This window comes from Humulus lupulus, chromosome 8 (genome assembly GCF_963169125.1).
Source record: "Humulus lupulus chromosome 8, drHumLupu1.1, whole genome shotgun sequence".
Lineage (NCBI taxonomy): Eukaryota > Viridiplantae > Streptophyta > Magnoliopsida > Rosales > Cannabaceae > Humulus > Humulus lupulus.
Genome location: NC_084800.1, coordinates 55,702,167 through 55,721,651, shown reverse-complemented (window position 1 = coordinate 55,721,651; position 19,485 = coordinate 55,702,167). Strand labels below are relative to the sequence as shown.

General features: G+C 34.8%; 2 protein-coding genes across 10 annotated transcripts; both read right to left on the bottom strand.

The window, feature by feature from the left end:
- Positions 1 to 332: 332 nt before the first annotated feature.
- LOC133797317 (growth-regulating factor 1-like) lies at positions 333 to 2,562 on the bottom strand. 7 transcript variants are annotated; one of them, XM_062235191.1, is made up of 5 exons: positions 1,898 to 2,562; positions 1,249 to 1,729; positions 1,080 to 1,149; positions 686 to 959; positions 333 to 506 (listed from the first exon to the last, which is right to left on the bottom strand). In XM_062235191.1, the coding sequence occupies exons 1-5, from the start codon at positions 2,091 to 2,093 to the stop codon at positions 499 to 501; spliced, it is 1,029 nt and encodes a 342-aa protein (XP_062091175.1). In that variant the 5' UTR covers positions 2,094 to 2,562; the 3' UTR covers positions 333 to 498. The 7 variants fall into 7 exon arrangements, with proteins under 7 accessions (XP_062091175.1, XP_062091174.1, XP_062091171.1 ...); XM_062235190.1 differs by having other exon boundaries at positions 1,080 to 1,158; positions 1,898 to 2,560; XM_062235187.1 differs by having other exon boundaries at positions 686 to 1,152; positions 1,898 to 2,561.
- A 1,485-nt stretch (positions 2,563 to 4,047) lies between these two features.
- On the bottom strand, positions 4,048 to 12,310 carry LOC133797316 (uncharacterized). 3 transcript variants are annotated; one of them, XM_062235182.1, is made up of 19 exons: positions 11,927 to 12,310; positions 11,041 to 11,378; positions 10,528 to 10,716; positions 10,346 to 10,429; positions 9,950 to 10,009; positions 9,310 to 9,354; positions 9,003 to 9,199; positions 8,386 to 8,865; positions 8,033 to 8,159; positions 7,733 to 7,930; positions 7,533 to 7,622; positions 7,252 to 7,314; positions 6,721 to 6,795; positions 6,564 to 6,614; positions 6,179 to 6,256; positions 5,634 to 5,768; positions 5,315 to 5,422; positions 4,826 to 4,891; positions 4,048 to 4,522 (listed from the first exon to the last, which is right to left on the bottom strand). In XM_062235182.1, exons 2-19 carry the CDS (start codon positions 11,347 to 11,349, stop codon positions 4,454 to 4,456), a joined length of 2,424 nt encoding a protein of 807 aa, XP_062091166.1. In that variant the 5' UTR covers positions 11,350 to 11,378; positions 11,927 to 12,310; the 3' UTR covers positions 4,048 to 4,453. The 3 variants fall into 3 exon arrangements, with proteins under 3 accessions (XP_062091166.1, XP_062091165.1, XP_062091167.1); XM_062235181.1 differs by having other exon boundaries at positions 11,041 to 11,364; positions 11,927 to 12,308; XM_062235183.1 differs by lacking the exon at positions 11,927 to 12,310 and having other exon boundaries at positions 10,528 to 10,723; positions 11,041 to 11,207.
- Between the last annotated feature and the right edge of the window lie 7,175 nt (positions 12,311 to 19,485).

Here is a 19,485-nt window from a genome sequence, read left to right as displayed (position 1 = left end):
CAAAAGATGAACAAAAGTCTAAAGGTATTAAATGGATCTAGAAATTGTCTCCAACAAAGGGATATGTAGGGTGTTGTGTCTCCTTGGCTCAGAGTTAATAAGTAATTAATGTCATTTAGATATAGTTTGATGGGGTTACCTGCTTAAATTTGACTCTTTACTAACATTATTGTATTGTGGTTAGGAACATATGAACACCAAGATTGAATAAAAGAAATCATCTTAGACACGTAAAATAGTACGGACGAGTAATGGCAATCAAATTATGAAGAAGAAAAGAGAACCAAACCCAAACCCAAACCCCACACCAAATAAAATAAAATAAATAAGTGTAGAGAAACATTGGATTCTTCATTAAACATACATTGTCCAATTCAAGCCCCGTTCAACTAAACAAAAAAAGGAGAGACCGAAGTCCCTAACCTCACACTAAAAAACAGTTCCACCAGTTAAGTACAACTTTGGCTTTTTTCTCGTAAGCCCAGTACAGATGAAAACTCAATCACCTGCGTTGCAAAACAAAACAAAACAAAATGAATTTGTAGCCATGATTCCCAACTGGGTCATCAAAATTCAAAAGGAGAATAGTAATAAAGACAAATTAAAAACAAAACAAAAAAACAAAAAGTGAAAAACACCAACACCCATCAGTGTTTTGGCAAAGAAACGTCTTGAGATGAGTTACCATTATGAGTTCTACAAGTATTGAAGAGAGGAAAGTCATATGAAGAGGTGGGAATCGAAATTGAAAGCTGGGTAGTGGACACAGATCCACTGTTTGATGATTTGTCATCCAACTCCAGCCATGAATCTTTTTCTTTTACTGGCCATTCATCAATGAAGTGAATGGTTTTCTGGGTTGCTTCCTTTCTCTCCATTTTTACATCATTCCTCATCAAATCACAATGATGCTGATCTTGCTTGCTGTGTTGTTTATAGCCATGTGTAGAGTTCTGAAGCTGCAAATAAGAATGCTCACTTTGTAAACCAGAGCAACTCCTCTGTTTTGAAGAAGAAGAAGAACAACTCATTGTTAGTGGCGTGAGTTGCCAAGTGTCATCCATAGATAAGTCTCTTACATGAGTCCTTGAAGGCTCTTCTGAAAAGAATGAATGCTCATCAACCTCCTCTTTAAGCCCATAAACGTACCTGCTTTTTCTTCCCAACAAGAAAAGCAATCAATCACAATCACACCCCCAAAAGAAGTACAAAATGAAAAATTTCAGTTTTTTTCTTCCCTAGACAAACCTTAAGTCCGCATTAGAGTAAGACCCAGAGTCGAAAAGCAATGATGTGTTGCTGTCTTGAGATGACAAACCTATTCCAGGAGGCCTTGAAGAAGATGAACTGTGGTTGTAAACACTGAAAGGCTGTTGATGATCAAGATGGGGGTTGAGATAACAGGAAGGGTGAAGATGGCGGTTTTGGCCTTCAGAAGTCAGGGATGACAGTGAAGAAAGGGAGTTATTAGACCGATTCTTGGTTGATGAGACAAGTGTTGTTGTAAGTGTTGATGGGGTTGAGAGATTCGAGTTTGTCCCAGTTGTTTTCAAAACTTCCACAGGCTTTCTTGAACGGTTCTTCCCTCTGTGCATGTGCCTTTCACAGTATTTTGAATCCGGAAAAGCTTCCTTGGAACATCTCCATTTTTTGCCATCTGTTCTCCTGCACCTCCCTGGCTCAGGGTCTATCTTCCTTCCTAAGCCCATTTGGAAACAGTTCCACCCAACTGCACATATATATATATATATTTATATAATCCACCATCAACAAAATTGAAAAGGAAGAAACACCCACAAACCCTTGTAGTTTTTAATATGGAAAAAAATACTAGATTAGCTCTAAAATGATTTGTGAGGAGAAAAAAAGAGAGAAGAGGGAGATCAAGCTGGGTTACCATTACCATGTTGAGAATGGTGTGGGAAGAGCTTTGAAGGTAGTACTGCAGAGTCCAAATAGCTTCTTTTAAGGGTGAAGAGAAGATCAGGTGGGATGGGAATTCCTGAGACCATATACTTGAAGATGAGAGCTTGGTGTTCAAGCTCTTGCCATTGAGATGCAGTGAAGGGAAACCTGCTCTTTCCACTCATCATCCTAGAAGACGAAGAATAAGAAATTTCAAAGAAAAAACAATGGAGAGAGAGAGAGAGAGATGTAAACTAAACCAAACTCCAACCCAAGAAACTTGTTTCAGACTTAAAAGAGAGAGAAAGAGTGAGAGAGAGAGAGAGACAAGTTCAGAGTTCAGAGAAAAATAAGAGTAGCAGAAGGTGTGTTTGTGGGAGTGAATTTATTAGTAGAGATGGCTTTTGGAGTAGAGTAGGTATATTTATTTCAGGGACCATGGAGCTGCAGAATCTTCTGTACATGGATAAAACTAATGGTTCTGATTATAGTGCTGCATGCCACCTCTTCTCTTTTCTTTCTCTCTCTGCTCATATTGTGACTGCACCTCTCTGATGCTTCTGCTTCTGCAGACTGCAGCTAAGCTGCCTGCCTCTGTGGCAGCTCTTGTCTCTGACATCTCTACGGAAACCCATAAACTATAAAGGAAAAGTGAATAAACAAATATTTTTTTCAAAATAAAAAGAGAAAAAGACATAATTATTATAATAATGTTTTTTTTTAATATATATTATATACATATCAAACTAGAAGAGTTGGTGTCTGAAGCCAATGCCCATCTGATCTGATGAGGTTGTGTACGGTTTTGGGCTTTTACTACTACTACTACTTACTACTACTTACTACTAACTCTTTTACTTTTTCTGTTCCATACCTCAGTCCCCAGTAGCCCTCACTTACATTTTGACCTTTTTCCATTTGGGAAATTTAGAAAATGTGACTCAGAGCAGGTGTGCTCTTTCAGGGTTTTACTGATAAGCCTGAAACTGGTCCCCACCGCCCTAAAAAACCTTACCTTCTTTTTACACTTCATTTATTGCAGCTACTTTTTTTTTAAGATTAATATTGCAAACACTTGTTATTGGTTGATCAAATTGGATCAGTTGTTTTGTTGGTCTCCTATCCTAATAAACTTATGTAAATATTGCCATCTTTATCGACTGGTACAAACATTTAACATGTGGTATATCATGGTGTGATTATACCTCTCTTGGGTTTATGGATTGAAAAGTCATTTTATGCATACATCTATTCAATTTGAGATGTACTTTTCATGCCCCTCGCTTTATTTAAATTGCTGAATTATCCTATAAATGTGTGTAATTATTATATCTTCAGTCAGCTTTTTTATTTTCCAACCATCCCTTTTTCTTCTTTGAACTTGGGAAAAAAGACAAACACGAGAGTTCAGCTCTTCATAAAAAGAGTATACAAACTTAATGATCTGATTTCAGGTGGTCGCTTGATAAATGTCAATTGTTATTATACTGTAATTTTACCCTGCATCAGTACAAATAATCTCTTTTCTCAGTGTACGTACACAGAGGATTTGGATGACATGAGGAGCATAACCTCAAACTTAATCAATATGTAATTAAAAATAGAAACAAAGTTTTGTGGGGTTAAAAAGGAATGGTGATTGGTGAAGATGTAAAAGAATTAGCATTAATGGATTGCAATTAAAATTGGGTGAAACTATTCTAGTCTGGTCAGTGGTAACTTTGGCAGTTGTACAAAAGCAGTGCAGAGCAGAGCAGTGCACTCCCTGGAACTGTAGCTATTCCCTTCCATGGCAGGCGAAAACACATGCAAACTACTTTTCTTTATGTTCGTACAGAATACCCACTGTCTCAGCTGGCTAAGCTCATGGGCCCCACCCCAGACATCCCTATGAATATTTCTCTTTTCATATTTTGCTATCACATTCACACCACGTTACTTTCAGTTTCGTCGCTATGAAATTCCACACCTCTTAAATTAAAACCCTCCAAATTACATAAGATGAGGATTAAACAGATAGCAAAATGTAAAGGAAAAACTGTGAAAAGTTCGGCTGATCATTCTTTAATGCAAACTTCCAGTGTTCTGATTAACCCACCATTTTATCAATCCGATCTAATCCCAAAGAAATGCTACTAGAAATTATGAAGCGTCTTCAATTTAATATTTATATGATACCAAAATCAAAGTCCAGTACAGAGCCATGGTACAAATATATATATATATACATACATAATAATAAATACGTGTTTCTCACTGTATGAATGAGATACTATACCACCCCTGTAATTTTCATTAGGTTGGAGATATTCTCTTGCATACATATATTTTATAACATAGAAAGGCTGCAAAACAAGCCTTCACAACTAGGTTGCCATACACAATCAGTCAAGAGTGGCAAAAAAGCTGGGAAGAACATTTTAAGGCAGGCAAATTTTTTTTTAATCTCGGCCTAACCCTATAACTTAAGACGAGTAGCATCACTGAACTTACGTTCAAGTTACATCATGAAATATAACTCTAAAGGCTAATCCTTATATGGTCGGTACTATTCCTTTTGGAAGAAAGAGAGCACAAGATCTGTATGTCCAGAGAAGAGTTGCGTGTCCACGAAATGCTGCATACATGAAAAAACAAAAAGAAACATCAGAATCTGCTTATACCAGATTATTTTAACAGGACTAAGAGTATAAACATTAAATTAAGATATAGAAGTTTCTTGGAAGAAATAGTTTAATATTAATTACTAGCACACTGCCCAAGTGCACAAACCCGACCCTCTTCAAAAAAGCAAAAGAAAAAAATTTCTTTAATTTCAAAACAACATCACTAATATTAGATCAAATAGCTGAAAATTCCCCGAAATACAATAGCTACAAGCAACTTAGTGCGAAGAAAGTAAAATTATGCAAATGCGCACCTTCATAAATGGTCGATCGCGATTAGGAAATGAATCGATGAAACTCTCCTTCAGGAGTAAAGATACCTTAACATTGAAGAAACACAGTATCAGAAATTCTGTTATCTGCTAAATAACATAGCAACTCAACATTTTGTGCATGCCTGCTTTCTATGCATGAGTGAGTATATTACATCCAAAACCTACTAAATTTATTTTTACTCCTACTCCATGAGTCCATGGTAACAAAATGGTCTTGTGGATCACAAATTGATGTATAGTGCTTATTTGAAAGTACCATTTCACAAAACACATCCCCAGGATTCGGTTGATTTGTTTATATATATAAGGATATTTGTCACTTTAATAGTAAATATAGGTATTCAAAATTATCAATGAATCCATTTTTAAATGCAACATATAAACGTACAGCATTGCAGAGTTTAAGATAATGTTTGTTCGGAAATATCATTTATGATTTTCTTTTGCAGACACAGCAGGCATACCAACCTTATCATCATTGGACTGTACATTTGTAATTGTGTGGGGACGGAGATTTGAGCAAAGTGAATCTGAGTAAGCTCTTAGAACTGATAAGAAACCCTTGGCGGCTTCAACCTACATGCAACATGAAAATTTCACATTGAAATCATCAACAAGAAGTTTCCCAAGTAGAACCAGCAATTTATTAAAGCAGGAAGAAAATTTTCTAGCACTCATTTTAAAATCAACTCAACGCCTTTGTAGATCTCCAGCCAACAAAGGTGAATCAGTTCCACTTTATTACATAATATAAAATGTTTCATGTGGATGAAGCAAGAGATCACACCTGTACATCCGTGCATTCATAAATCGGTCTTTTCTTCCCCAAATAACTTTCTCCAACGAGCTTTGCATGATAAGGACTTAGGGATGCAAACAATTCCTTTTGTTTAGGCAGTTGGGGTATTGTAGGTGATTTCACCTATAATAAAAAACAATGGGAAAAAAATCTTATATTTCAACTATCTTTAAACAAGCATTAATCACATTTGAGAAAGAAAAAAAATGGTAAAAAGTTTAGAACCTAAACAAGCATTTATGAACATATACTAGTTACTCACCCACTCACTATATCAAGTACAGTGGAACCCATTTTGAAAAGGAAAAATTGTAGATTAGTTTTAGGGTAAAAGTAACACATAAATATACACACCACACAAACGGCGTTGTCATTTTCTTTTAAGAGGTAGTTATCGTTGACTTGAACTATGTTAGATTGACAAAGGCCTTTGACAATTTTTTTTAAAAAGCAGCAAATTTGCCATTTGTCATGGGAATAAGAAACATCACCCTCATAAAAATATGGATAAAGTATTTCATGCAAATACGTACCTGGTTCTTGTTGGCATCAACGAGAACTGAATTGGATAATTTTGATAGAACTTCATTGGTTTTGTTCTTCACACCAACCTATACATTGTAGTAACCGTTAGATATCAGAAAAAATACTTACTATCTAAGAAAAAAATGACTAATTTTTTTTCTTCCTTTTGCTTAAGGCGCTAGCACTACTATTATTTGTTCCTACTAATCTAGACACAGGTGAGCCGATCAAGTCTCCTTCCAAAATTAATCTTGAGCATAAAGAATTGATTGGTGCAAGCATTCAACTACAAGCCTGTTGAGCCTAAATAAACTAAAAGCACACACTAGATTATTTAATGATTTTAATAGTTAGAAATCCAAAATAGCAAACATTTGTAATTTAACAACTCACAATATAAGGGACAGGTGCATCCAAAAAGTCTAGCATGTCACTTGGCAAAACCTGGGATATTAAGAACATGGTTAAGGTCAAATAATAGTTAAAGACCAAGCATGTTACTAAAGGATTAGCTGCTCAGAAAATGTTTCAAAAACTAAATAAAGTTTACCGGCACTAGTAGGCTTTGCCACCGATAAGGACGGATCAGAGGAATAATTGACAATACTATAGCAGATAAGATACCCTGTATGCATCACAATCCAAAACTTGTAAGGTTTCCCATCAAAGAACTGAAATAATTGAGAAATGAAATGAAAGACTCAAGACTGATGAGAAAAAAAAAAGAGTGAAGCACTCGAGAATACGGTCCAAGCAGTTTCACTAACTACATGTAATATGATACACTAGCTTAGTTAGTGCCCATTTCAAACCTGTCTCGAACCACTAAATAATGGATGTGGCTAGAATTGGACTTGATCAATGATGAGACATTTTATCGAAGTGCAGGTATGATTCTAATGACCTAGCTAAGACAGTTAATTCCAATCCCAAAAAAATGAGCTATACACTTCTCAGTGCATAAAATAACCCTATGTCAGCAAGGTTAAATATATCCAAATTTCGGAACAATATGGCAAATCCACCCAAACCTTGTATTTATTAAACAAATGTGTAACTCAGTAAGAAAAATGAGACGAACCAAATTGGAACAGATCACCACAATATTCTTCTCCAGCAGTGCCCCAGCATACAAAGTTAATACCTGCAAAGTGCGATGAAAATCAATAACCTAATTTACCCATTAAATACACACGATATAATTAATTGTGTGTGAGAGAGAGGTTCTATCCTATTAAAAGAAAGTAAACCACATAAATTCAACCAAACTGCATACACCGTTAAAATCTAGAAAGCTAAATCTAATAGAATCATTTAAATAAAAAAGAAAGGGTAAATTTGAATATGGAATTGGAAACAAACGTTTTCGAGTCGTAAAGAGCCACATATGCATGCAACTGCCCATATTGACAAAGCATTTGCTTCCTCCTCAACCAAGAGCGCTGTATGAGCCTGACAAAGCAAACAGTATATGATGCAACTGACTAACCAAGTCTAGATTATGAAACAAATCTTCCAGGGACAAGAAATTGGTAACGACTAAGGTTGTTATCATAATCTACCTCAGAAAGTTCTAAACTTGTAGTGCAAGACCTCAAATCAATAGTTGAACCACCGACATGTATGACAGTTTCTTCTAGTCTATGATATTCCAAGGGATGCAAGTGCTCCAAGGGATGAAATCTAAGAGTGGAACCCTTCGCAGGGCAACGCAGCCGGTAATACTCGCATATGATTTGTAGTGATCCATGATCATTTGCCTGGAAATTGATTAAGGAAGGGAATGTAAAGGTACAACTTAAAGCACAAACTAGAGTGCCAAGAGCTTAACTGCCTAAACAGATCATATGAAAGAAACCTACCTTAGCCCATTCCAAAATACCATTGAGATCGTTAGAATCATCTTGGCCAGAGAAAGATGCCTCTTCTGTCTCAGTATCATCAACATCACTCCGAAAATTTCTGTCCTCGCAGGGAGAACCCTGAAAACTGCATAATACAGTTTTAGACATCCTGGTTACATACAGCTCACCATGTCCCCCTTCACTCACCCCCATTCTAAATCGAAGAGAGAAAGAGATGGTGGCCACAGATGGGTGGGGGGAAAGGAAAGAAAGAATGGAAGCAAGAGCATGCTACAAAAAATCAATTACTATCACATAATATATGGCCAAAGTGTATTTGAAAGAGACAAAAGATTCAAGGATTTATTTACCTGGGTGAAGATTCAGAGCTTTCATATTGATAATAGCGCAGGAGAGGCAGAACAGCATTTGGGAAACGGCTTTCCACTGCTTGCTTATTTATAGCAATGATATCAACATAGTCATCACAATCTTCACTATTTGCACCACTAGATTCTCTTTTGGCTGTAGCCAACTCGGTTTCAGGTTCAATAGAAACAACATCATCCTTGATTTTTTTCTTCAACAAGTCAATATCCTTGTCAAGCATCTGACAATCTAGGTGACTCCCATCATTTGTAACTGCTCCAGGTTCAGAATCTTTGCATTGGGAAAGCTCAGGTGATCCATTGAGCACATCCTCTGCAGCTCTATCATCTACTGATACACTGTCAGAAGTTTCTTCAGTACTTTCGTCTATATGTTCTTCCTTGCTATAGTCCTCTGGTGATTCAAAATCTAAACCAGCAATACCTTTTGTCAGCCGCTCTAACCTTTCTTCTGTGAAGATGCTGTAGGAAATCGAGATAAAAGTCAAATGATTAAATGCATGAATGAAAAATATACATGTGAAGCTGATATACATAAAGGGACTACAATTAAAAATTGAAAAAGAAACATTGCATCATTCAATAAACTGTGAACACACCTATTCAATACACCGAAGTGTAATTCAAAAAAAGGAAGCCTTGAGAGAATGCAATAACATCTGCGAGTGGTTAGCATATGACGGCTCAAAGGAGGATAGGAAGGTTGTTTGTCTGAAATTATTGAAAGCAATCCAGAAGGTTTTTGTACTAATTCTTCAACTAACATGCAGCATCCATATAATGTTGAATCAGCAACCTACAGACAGTTGTAGAATTAAATACATTATCATTAAAAAAGAGTATCAATACAAAATAATTTTTTATATCTTTTTTTTTTTTGAAAAATAATAATTTTTTATATCTTACCTGTAACCGGAATACAAATGACAAATCGCTTTGTTTAAGGTGTTCCTGTATTATAATATTGCCAATCAAATCAGTCTTAAAAGTTAGATTTTTCAGTAACAACTGAATAAAACAGGTTAAGTGAACAGAAAATTTCAACAATCAGAGGTAAAGCTTAAGACAGGATATCAAATTCATTACTAAGGTTATAAAGCCTTGCTCCTGTAGCTCTCTTTATGTATTTCTAACAGTCCATGTTTTCAATAGTGCTCAGGTGTTTAAAACCTTTAAGGACCTCTAGCATCTAGTCCATATCCATTCCTAAGTATTTATCATACATATGAGTCAACACTCCATTTATGTGATTGTACAGCATTATGACACTTGGGAAATTTTAGTTCACCCAGTAAAGTAAGATGGAAAATGCCATCGATTCAAGAAATTCCTCAAAGTGAATATACTTATACTCTAATAATACAACGAGTTGTATAGAGAAACCATGAGGAGTAACAGGGAAGAAAACCATGGGAAACCTTACAAGCCCATGAGGAGTAACAGGGAAGAAAACTTGGCATGGAAAGATCATCAAAGAGGTACAAGTAAGAAACACGGCCAAATTAGGAGAAATCTTGATAAGATAATAGGAAAAAAAGCAAAATACCTGCCCAAGAAGAATTTCATTTAATTCACTCATGGAAGGAGTTCTTTCAACAGCATGAACCTGAAATTACAACCAACAAAGTTTATAATCACCTACACAAGTTCAAATTAATCTTCCATAACTAAAATACATTAAATACAAACTGACCAGTCAAAAGTACAGATATTCAACGTCTAAGATGGTAAACATAAAACTACCTGTCAACAACAGACCAATTGACTGCCGAAACTTTAAAATTTTGGCTACATAAAACATTAAAAATATATATTTATAGCATTTTAATCATTTATGACACTGTAATTCTAAAAATTATGCAGAAGTTCAGAACCTTATAGCATTAATGGAATGTTATAGCACAAAACAACAGGCCAAAGAACAATGAAACAAATGCCTAACCTCAACGCCTCCAGGGAAGCAAAATGAAAGGAGATCCTTGTATTTAAGTGGCAGCTGCTTTTCTGGAGGGTAAACAAACAAGACCTGGAAAGAGAAAGAGAATATTCAATCGAATACTCAAAGCACATCCAAATAACAATAGCAGACAATCAAATTGAATATTTTGGCCTCAAAACCCCAACCTGAGGTTCAATATTGGGTTCTACACGTGATTGATTCTGATAACTAAGTGTATTTCGCAACTTTCCAGAACCTTCAGCCCTTCTTCCAACATATTGCCTCTCAAGTGCTTGAATGTCACAATTAGGGTGAAGGCCAACAACTACCATGCTCTCGAAAAGCCTTGTTGGCTCCTTATAAGACTTGTGGTCCTGCACACTTAAATAAGACACGGGTTACATAAACACTATGGCTAAATTATGCAACTATAGCTTCCACTGGGTGATGAATTGCAAGATCAAAACAATGTGCAAGTAGTAATCATCCCACAAAAGGCTTTGAGCTATCATGGAAACCTTAAACTATTGTGGTATGGAACAATTATTTGATATCTAACAAGTCAATGTAGAGCATGGAAGACAATTTACATCAAAATTCTACAAATTCTAGTTTTTTTTTAATCCTTTTTCTGAATTGTTTCACGTCCAAAAAAGTATAGCATGATACTGAAACTCATTTAAAACAGAATACCGTACCAAGTACTGCAACTGAAAGTTTGCCCATTGACGCTTCAGGCTAGTCAAATCTTCTGGATTATATGTTACACGTTTTACTTCACGAGGCTGTGAGAAGCCTTTCAGGATACTAGTAACTTGGCGTTGAATTTTCTGAAATTGGCTGCCACCATTTTCATCCTTTGATGAAAATATCACAGATGGCCGTGGAGAACGTGGGGCAGTGGCTGCTGCCGCAGCAGCAGCAACAGCTCTGGCAACATCTTCCGTTGTTTGCATAAAAAAAGAAGCACCCCAACCAGGGCTACCTGAATCTTCGTTCTTAGCCATTCTAAAGTCTTCCACCTACCAAAAAGTTTCTAAATTCACAAAAATCCAAGTTGACAAAACACATATATATGGCTAAAAAGGAAGTAACCAGTACATCAAAATCTAACAAAAAAACCCAATAAATTATCAAAACCCAGAACTATTTATCACTAACAATAATCAAGCAAAGAGAATTCCGGGTCTTTAGTCACTCAACTTTTCTTAAGGTGGATTTTTTTTTCTTCTCTTACAATATCATTTTGGGAAGAATTTATATCTGATCTTCATAGAAAAGTTGATATTTGAATTTCATTTATGAAACAGATCAATAAACTTAATCTAGCTCTATTGACAACATAAGTTCACCCGTTCCAAACTCCCCCACATCCGGAACTGAATAAAATAAATTCTATAATCCGACAAGCAATAACTCTACAATTTTAAACTGGTGGAAGAAATTCATCAAATTAATAAACTGAATATTTGAACATTCGGATCACATATACTTCAGAAAAAAAAAACACACATACAGGTGAAGAATAATAGACAGAAGAAATAAAAATGAAAATTGGACCCAAAATAAAAACCCCAAACTCACCTCCGATAATAACCTGAAACTTGAAGAGCGAGACGGAAAGAATGATAATTCTAGAGAGAGAAAGGTGTGTACAGAAAACTATATATATAGAAAGAGAGGGAGATGAAGCCTTAGGCGGCCATAACAAAGTTCCTCTACTTCTGAACTAGGTCCTTAAAAGTAGAGCGGAAAATTGGTATTAAAGTAATAAATATAATAGTTATTATACAAAGAGGGGTTTATAAATGGAAGCCTCGTTCTCGTCGAAACGAGAAAATAGGAAAAAGTAGAGTGAAAAACAAGAAGCAAAGCCTCCAAGCCTGAGGTCTGAGCCTTCTTCTTCTTCTTCTTCCTTTGTTTAATTACGTGTGTACGCTACTCGTTTAAGACGATAGACATTAAACACTGTGCGTGTTTGGTAACAAAGCATCCAATGAACCCCACCCCTAACCCCCTCTTGCCCTCTTTTTTTTTTTTTTTTATTGACTCAATTTTTTTTATTTTAATTTTCAATTCTTATTTTAATGCCCTTTTATTTAGGCTTTATCTAAATTTCCATTAAAAAAGAAAAATTAATAATGGATTTTGCTTAATAGTATACTCACGGCGCGCGATGGGGCTTTTTTTCTTCCCAGTGCAAAGTTTCTGCACCAGTGGGGTTCCTGTTGTTGACGTGGCATAGACCAACGAACTTGATCACTCTCTTCTGCCACGTGGACGAATCGGAAGAGTTGAAAGACAAGAGGCATGAGCGTTCCCGATGTATTATATAACTTAACTATGGATTGACTCGAACTCTTTGATCAAGGGACCTACCTTACCTTACCTTACCTTGTTGCTACCTATCTATTATTTATGGAAGTTTTTCTTCTTTGTTTTGTTCCAACATTCATAGTTATTAGGAAAATTACTATGTTAAATATTTAAAAAACTACATAAATGGGCTTTTGATTTTGACAACGAAATGCGAAACTTCTCTTCAGCTGTTCATGGCAAATTTATTTTTCTTTTTTTTTTTTTGTTTTATTCCGACAAAATTACTCATATGAATAGTACTGCAATGTGGTTTCTATGGTACCTTATTTATGACACTTAAAATATAGTCTCCAATAGTCATATTTGGAATGATTATTTCTACCCCAGATATTTAACATTTAATTATTGATTATTCATGGTAAGTAATTCTCCTTGAAATGATTTTTTATTAATACCCTATTGAATGGGATTGGACCCCTTTAAGCAACATAATAAATAATAAATAACATTAAGAACATATCACCTCTGCTCAATTATTACAAATTATATATATATGTTAATCTTATCATACTATATATTATTATGATTATTTAGGTAAGTGAGGTATTTTTTGTGCGTGGATGCGAGGCATGATGGTGGGTGACAAGAAAAGCAACCCTCTTTCTGAACGAGTTTTTGTCTGAAGAGGGTCCATAGGGTCCACTTTAGTTAGCTATGAGTTGATGACCAACGTGACAGAATCATTGTTGGACTCAAGTACCTTTATGCCATACTTTTTTCTTTTTAACCCTACTTCGAGCCCCATAAACATAATCTCTATATTTTTCTTATATAAGGTACTCACTACTCATTGTATTTGTGTTGTCTTTAAAGTTTAAATACTTTGATTATAAGCATTATATTTTGGAGATGATGAACTAAATTGATGCTTGTTACGCTATTAAAGTATAATTTTTACTTCATATTTGGATTTGAATTCATAATTTTTTATTTTTTTTGCTTTATCGGCCAATTTTTATTCTTATTTTGGTCAACACAACACATCACATAAAATGTGGTATATATAATCGATCATCATGTAATTAACATGCCTGATACTTAATAACGGGTGATGTTACAAAATAAAATACGTAAACAAACAATATGAAATTATGAATGAGTGAAACAAATTTGAGCTTTTCGTTTAGCTCATGGTTACCATTAACCAAATTTGCAATAAATAGTTATAAATATTAAATAGTGATGGGCTAGTTGTTCATATAAGACATTGTCTCCTCTGGTAATTTTCCGTTGAAAATGTCCAATTAAAACAATTAATACTAAGAAAATTGTTGTACGATGATTTCAAATCGATTGAAGACCATTCTTCATCATGCGAGGACCACTCTTTGCCTTGCTTCGACATTTTTGTAATTAGCAGTGTCAAACAATCTATTTATTCAAAGATTGCATATTTAGAGCACCCTAACTCTGTATTGTACTTTATCATTTAAAATATTTTATCAAAATACTATTTTTTTTATTTTATCTTTATTTTTTACATTTTATCATATAACAATATTTCTATTTTTTTTATATTATTTAAATATTATATTTTTATTCATTTTAAATATTTTGCTCACTTTTATTAATATATCTATATCTTACAATAATATTTATATTTCTTTTAATATTTACAATATATATGTATATATAATGTCAAATATAATTCTACTCTATTTTTAATTAATCCAAATTTATAAATAAAATATATTTTCCCAACAATATTTAAATATTATATATTTTTTATTTATTTCAAATATTTATCTAACTATCGGTACATAATTAAAGATATTGTGAGAAGAGAAAATAATAATTACAATTTAAATAAATTATACATAACTAACTTTTGAATTGTTTTCTTAACATGTTGCTAGTTTTATTTAATATAAAATAATTAAAGAAAGAAAGATATTTAAATAAAAAAAAATTAGAACTACAGCATGAAAAGACAGAGAAAGGATGAGAAATTAATAAAAAATAGTTTAGAGTATGAACAACATGTTATAAATGTAGCAATTGGAGCTTTTTTTTTACCATTTCTTTAAAATTTTGTTGATTTTACATGAGCCTCTTAGAGCACTCCCAACCATTTCTAAAATATATCATCAAATTTTTATATTATATATGTTTGAATATTTAATTGATGAGTTCAATATAAAACGTAAGTAAAGAAATTAAGAAAACATGATTTGAAAGAAGAATAATGCTTAGTATATATATAACTAAAATAAAATAGCTTATGGAAGAGATAATTTACCATATCTTTTCTATTTTTTAGAAATAAGTATTTTACATGAACCATTGAGAATGCTCTTATAGTAGATCGATAATTAAATAAATATAAAGTTAAAAAATAATAATGATATTTTACTTTTCGTAAATTTCTAGCTACTTTCATTTACACATTTGTAACAATCATTCGAAGGGCTCATTGCTAACTCATTTATTGTGTTGACAAAAAACATTTGTCAACAAAAATTAACAAATTAAAATTATTTCATCTCAACTACGTACAGCCTTCTGGATATGCTACGGAAAAAATAAAAGAGAAAGAGAGCTTTGTAAGTGCCAATGAATTGGATATTTTTCTGAAAAGCAAAGGGAAAAAAATGATGAGGTTATTAAAGTAATGGGTGTGTGTATGTTTTTACCTATTCAAAACTTTTGACTTTTGTGACCCATGACGAGTGTAGTCCTCAACTGACCATTTAGTCTAATTGGGGCAGCGTTTCTCAATATCTCAACTCAACATGATGACCATTATGAAAAGGATCTACTAACGTTTATTCAAAGATTCATTAACAAAATGGTCAAATATCACTTTGCTTACACAATGTTTGGTAAAGTTTTAGACACCAAATATCATGTGGCTGTAGCCATTTTACGAACATTATAAGATAAAGACAAATAAAATAAAGAGTGAAGTTAGGCGCTAGTGGTAATGGTTGTTACTTGCTATATCAAACCAAATTTGTCTAGATTTGAAAAAAAAAATTAATAAAAAATAAATCTAATTTTAACCTCTTGCAAGGTTGCACACCAATCTTTATATGAACAGATATTTTGCCATTGATTTGTTCCCTAAAAAATATCATGGCCCTTATTATAAAAATTAAACTCATAAAAAAAATATTAAACCAAAGGACAAAAAATGTGGCTTTACCGTATAAATCTCATAATTAGTTGCCACTATATTGTTTATTAACCTCTATGAAGGAAAAAATAAAAACTAAACCATTTCAACAAACTTATGTTAATTGTAAAACAATATTACGAGCATTAAATCTATAAATCAGATTCAAATTAACATTGCATGCTCATACAACAATCCAGGAACATATTTTATTTAGAGCATTGAATTGAATATATAGAGATGAAACATACCTGACATTGAGTCTCCAATGTTCATCCTTGAATATCTCACGATCTACACAAAACAATATTAGAAAAACAATGTAAGAGAGAACTTATGGAAAGCAACCCTTACCAAAACCACATACATCACGCATTACCCAACAACACATATGTTCTATATATATGTCTCGTATGTCTTCTTACCCTAAGAGGTATATTAGGCCTATTGGGCTTATATTATTAGATATGGTGGACTATGGTTTAATGGGCCAACCTATAGTCTTTAGGGTGCTACCATGTGCATCAATTGCAATTAGATTAATATTAACCATCCCATTATGGTCTTTAACTATTCGTAGGCACTCTAGAAAATGATTGTGATAATGGAATTATGTTTGTAATTATATTAGTCCATATAAAATTCTAACATTCTCCCACTTGGACAATATAATCAAACCACCATAATATTGTCTAACACATATATGGCAATCAAATAAATCATACATAATATTATATCGATAGGATACAAATATTACATATGACTTGGCCCTGTAGACATTTAAATATCATAACAACCATTAACTATCAAACCAAACATGCATGAGGTACAATTGATTGAGACTATGCGCATTCATCTTCTTTTGTACCTGTCACTTCGTTGAACAATAGTATATACATATATAAACATATATACGTAATAACAACAACAAGAACTGGCTTCAATTATCATTATGCATGTTCAGAATAAAACACAAGCTATAAGCAATCCATACAAAATACTAGCATGTTTAATACATAAATAACAAAACTCCCACTGAGCTCAACAAGCTAGGCTCCTGACAATCCCGTTCGGGCAACGTGTTCTAAAAACACACATATAGGTAAGCCTTTCGTTAGTGGGTCTGCCAACATGCTAGTGGTAGGCGTGTACTCAATAGAAATGAGGGACTCAGTGACTTTCTCTTTAACAAAATAGTACTTTATATCAATATGCTTTGAGCGATAAGTACTCCTAGTGTTCTTAGAGAAAGCTACTGCTGCGGAGTTGTCACAATACAATTTCAGCGGCCTCGAAATAGAGTCTACAACACTCAATGCTGAAATGAAATTTCGCAGCCATATTGCTTGACAAGTAGCCTCATAACACGCCATATACTCTGCCTCCATCGTAGAAGAAGCTGTGAGTGTCTGCTTGACACTTTCCATGAAACAGCTCCTCCAGCCATCATATAAATGTAGCCTGAAGTGGACCTTTTATCATCCACGCATCCTGCATAATCGGCGTCACTGAACCCAACTATATCAAGAGTGTCAGCTCGCCGGTAAGTCAACATATGATCCTTTGTACCCTGAAGATACCTCATCACTTTCTTAGCTGCTTTCCAATGGCTAAGACCAAGATCACTCAAGTATCTACCCAACACGCCGACAACAAAAGCAATATCAGGGCGTGTGCATACTTGAGCATACATCAAGCTACCAACCAGTGATGCATAGGGAACGACTTTCATTTCATCTCTATCTTTATCATTTTGTGGACATTGAGCCTTTGAGAACTTGTCACCCTTCACTATTGGTGCCTTCCCAGGAGAACATGCATGCATATTGAATCTTTTCAAGATCCGATCAATGTAAGTCTTCTGAGACAAACGAAGAATACCATTAGCCCTATCCCGAAGAATCTGAATCCCAAGCACATAGGAAGCCTCACCAAGGTCCTTCATATCAAAATGGCTAAACAAAAGTTGTTTCGTCTCAGACAACAGATCAGAATTATTAGATGCAAGCAAGATGTCATCAACATACAATACTAGAAATAAAGCTGCTCCCACTGACCTTCATGTATATACATTGATCTACTACATTCTCCTTGAAGCCATTTGCAGTGACAATCATATCGAACTTGAGATACCACTGCCTTGATGCTTGTTTAAGCCCATAGATAGACTTTTTGAGCTTGCAAACCATGTGTTCTTTGCCAGACTTCTCAAAACCAATAGGTTGAGTCATGTAAACATCTTCAAATAAATCTCCATTCAAGAAGGCAGTCCTCACATCCATTTGATTGAGTTCTAGATCAAAATGAGCAACTATAGCCATAATAATTGGCAACGAATCTTTGGTGGAAACAGGTGAAAATGTTTTTTTGAAATCAATACATTCTCTCTGGCTATAGCCTTTAGCCACAAGCCTAGCCTTATACCTTTACACTTGCCCATTCGAGTCACGTTTGATCTTATACACCCATTTTCATCCAATGGGTCTGCAACCTTTGGGTAATTCAACCAACTCCCAAACTTCATTTTGTGACATAGAATTCAACTAATCTTTCATTGCATCCATCCACAACGCAGATTGAGGACTATTCATAGCTTCTTGATAGGTAACTGGCTCAAAAGTGTCTCCCACATCAAACTCATGTTCCTGTAAATAGACAAGGTAGTCATTAGGAATAGCAGACCTGCGGGTTCTCTGTGATCTTCTCACCATAGCTTCATTGTAACGCCCTGGCTACCCCAGAACAATTACGGAGAACGGTGAACCGGAAATTTGACCCGCTACCCGAGTCCTTTGGCTAAAAACGTGATCTAAGTGTCGTTAACAGGTTAAGGTGTAAAACCAGTAAAAAGGGAAGGGCACTTTTCATTAAGTAAATAAACTGCTCATGAGCCTTTTAAAATGTTTACAAGTAATTCAAGTTACAAAAGAGTTGCTACAGTTCCATTTATACAATCTTCGCCGGCCTAAGCGGCAAAAATAGGGAAAACCCCTAGTCCCTCTGAGAACTCCTTGACCGTGGCGGTCAAGCGGCCCTGTATGTACATTACATCGCCCAAGCTCTCCACTCAGGGTTGGCCAAGCTTTTCCTTCCCTTTACCTGCACCACATAGCACCCATGAGCCGAGGCCCAGCAAGAAAAAAACATAATAAAACATGATGGAATATCAACCACATTCATAATAACCACTCAGGACTATCAGTCCCACAGATAGGTGACAATAGCCAAAAGTCACAGTAATGAGCATCGCTCCCTCTAGCCATGTGACAATAGGGTCACCAGGGCTTAACTAATAGGTGATTTCTCTCATAAGCTTGATCAGGACAGGTGCATGGTGATTGGTCACCAACATAACCTTCCTCACGACTCTAGAGTCGAAACTATGGACAACGTCCCTTAGCCTTGTGACAGACAGTCACCGGGGTCATATACCTTGGCTATAATCATCTGGTCGTAGACCAGGCAAGCGCTTATAAGTTTCTTGACCTTAGGGTCAGTCTGGCATTAATGCTATAGAGCTATTCAATGCATAATTCTCGACTTTAGAGTCGGTCCCTGACTAGTCAGTGTCTTAAGCAGATAATCAACGTTCAATAGCATTTAATATGCAATCCACGTCACATATATCAACCAACATGCCTCAAGTATC

What these genes read in the sequence shown, in the direction of transcription:
- LOC133797317 (XM_062235185.1), bottom strand. Translation starts at nt 2,093, where the DNA reads ATGATGAGTGGAAAGAGCAGGTTTCCCTTCACTGCATCTCAATGGCAA. An exon ending in CCATTCTCAACATGGTAATG is followed by an intron (nt 1,730 to 1,897) that starts GTAACCCAGCTT and finishes ATATATGTGCAG; the next exon opens with TTGGGTGGAACTGTTTCCAA. An exon ending in TACTCTAATGCGGACTTAAG is followed by an intron (nt 1,159 to 1,248) that starts GTTTGTCTAGGG and finishes CTTGTTGGGAAG; the next exon opens with AAAAAGCAGGTACGTTTATG.
- LOC133797316 (XM_062235182.1), bottom strand. Translation starts at nt 11,349, where the DNA reads ATGGCTAAGAACGAAGATTCAGGTAGCCCTGGTTGGGGTGCTTCTTTT. An exon ending in ATGAATGCACGGATGTACAG is followed by an intron (nt 5,423 to 5,633) that starts GTGTGATCTCTT and finishes TGTTGCATGTAG; the next exon opens with GTTGAAGCCGCCAAGGGTTT. An exon ending in TACAGTCCAATGATGATAAG is followed by an intron (nt 4,892 to 5,314) that starts GTTGGTATGCCT and finishes TTCAATGTTAAG; the next exon opens with GTATCTTTACTCCTGAAGGA.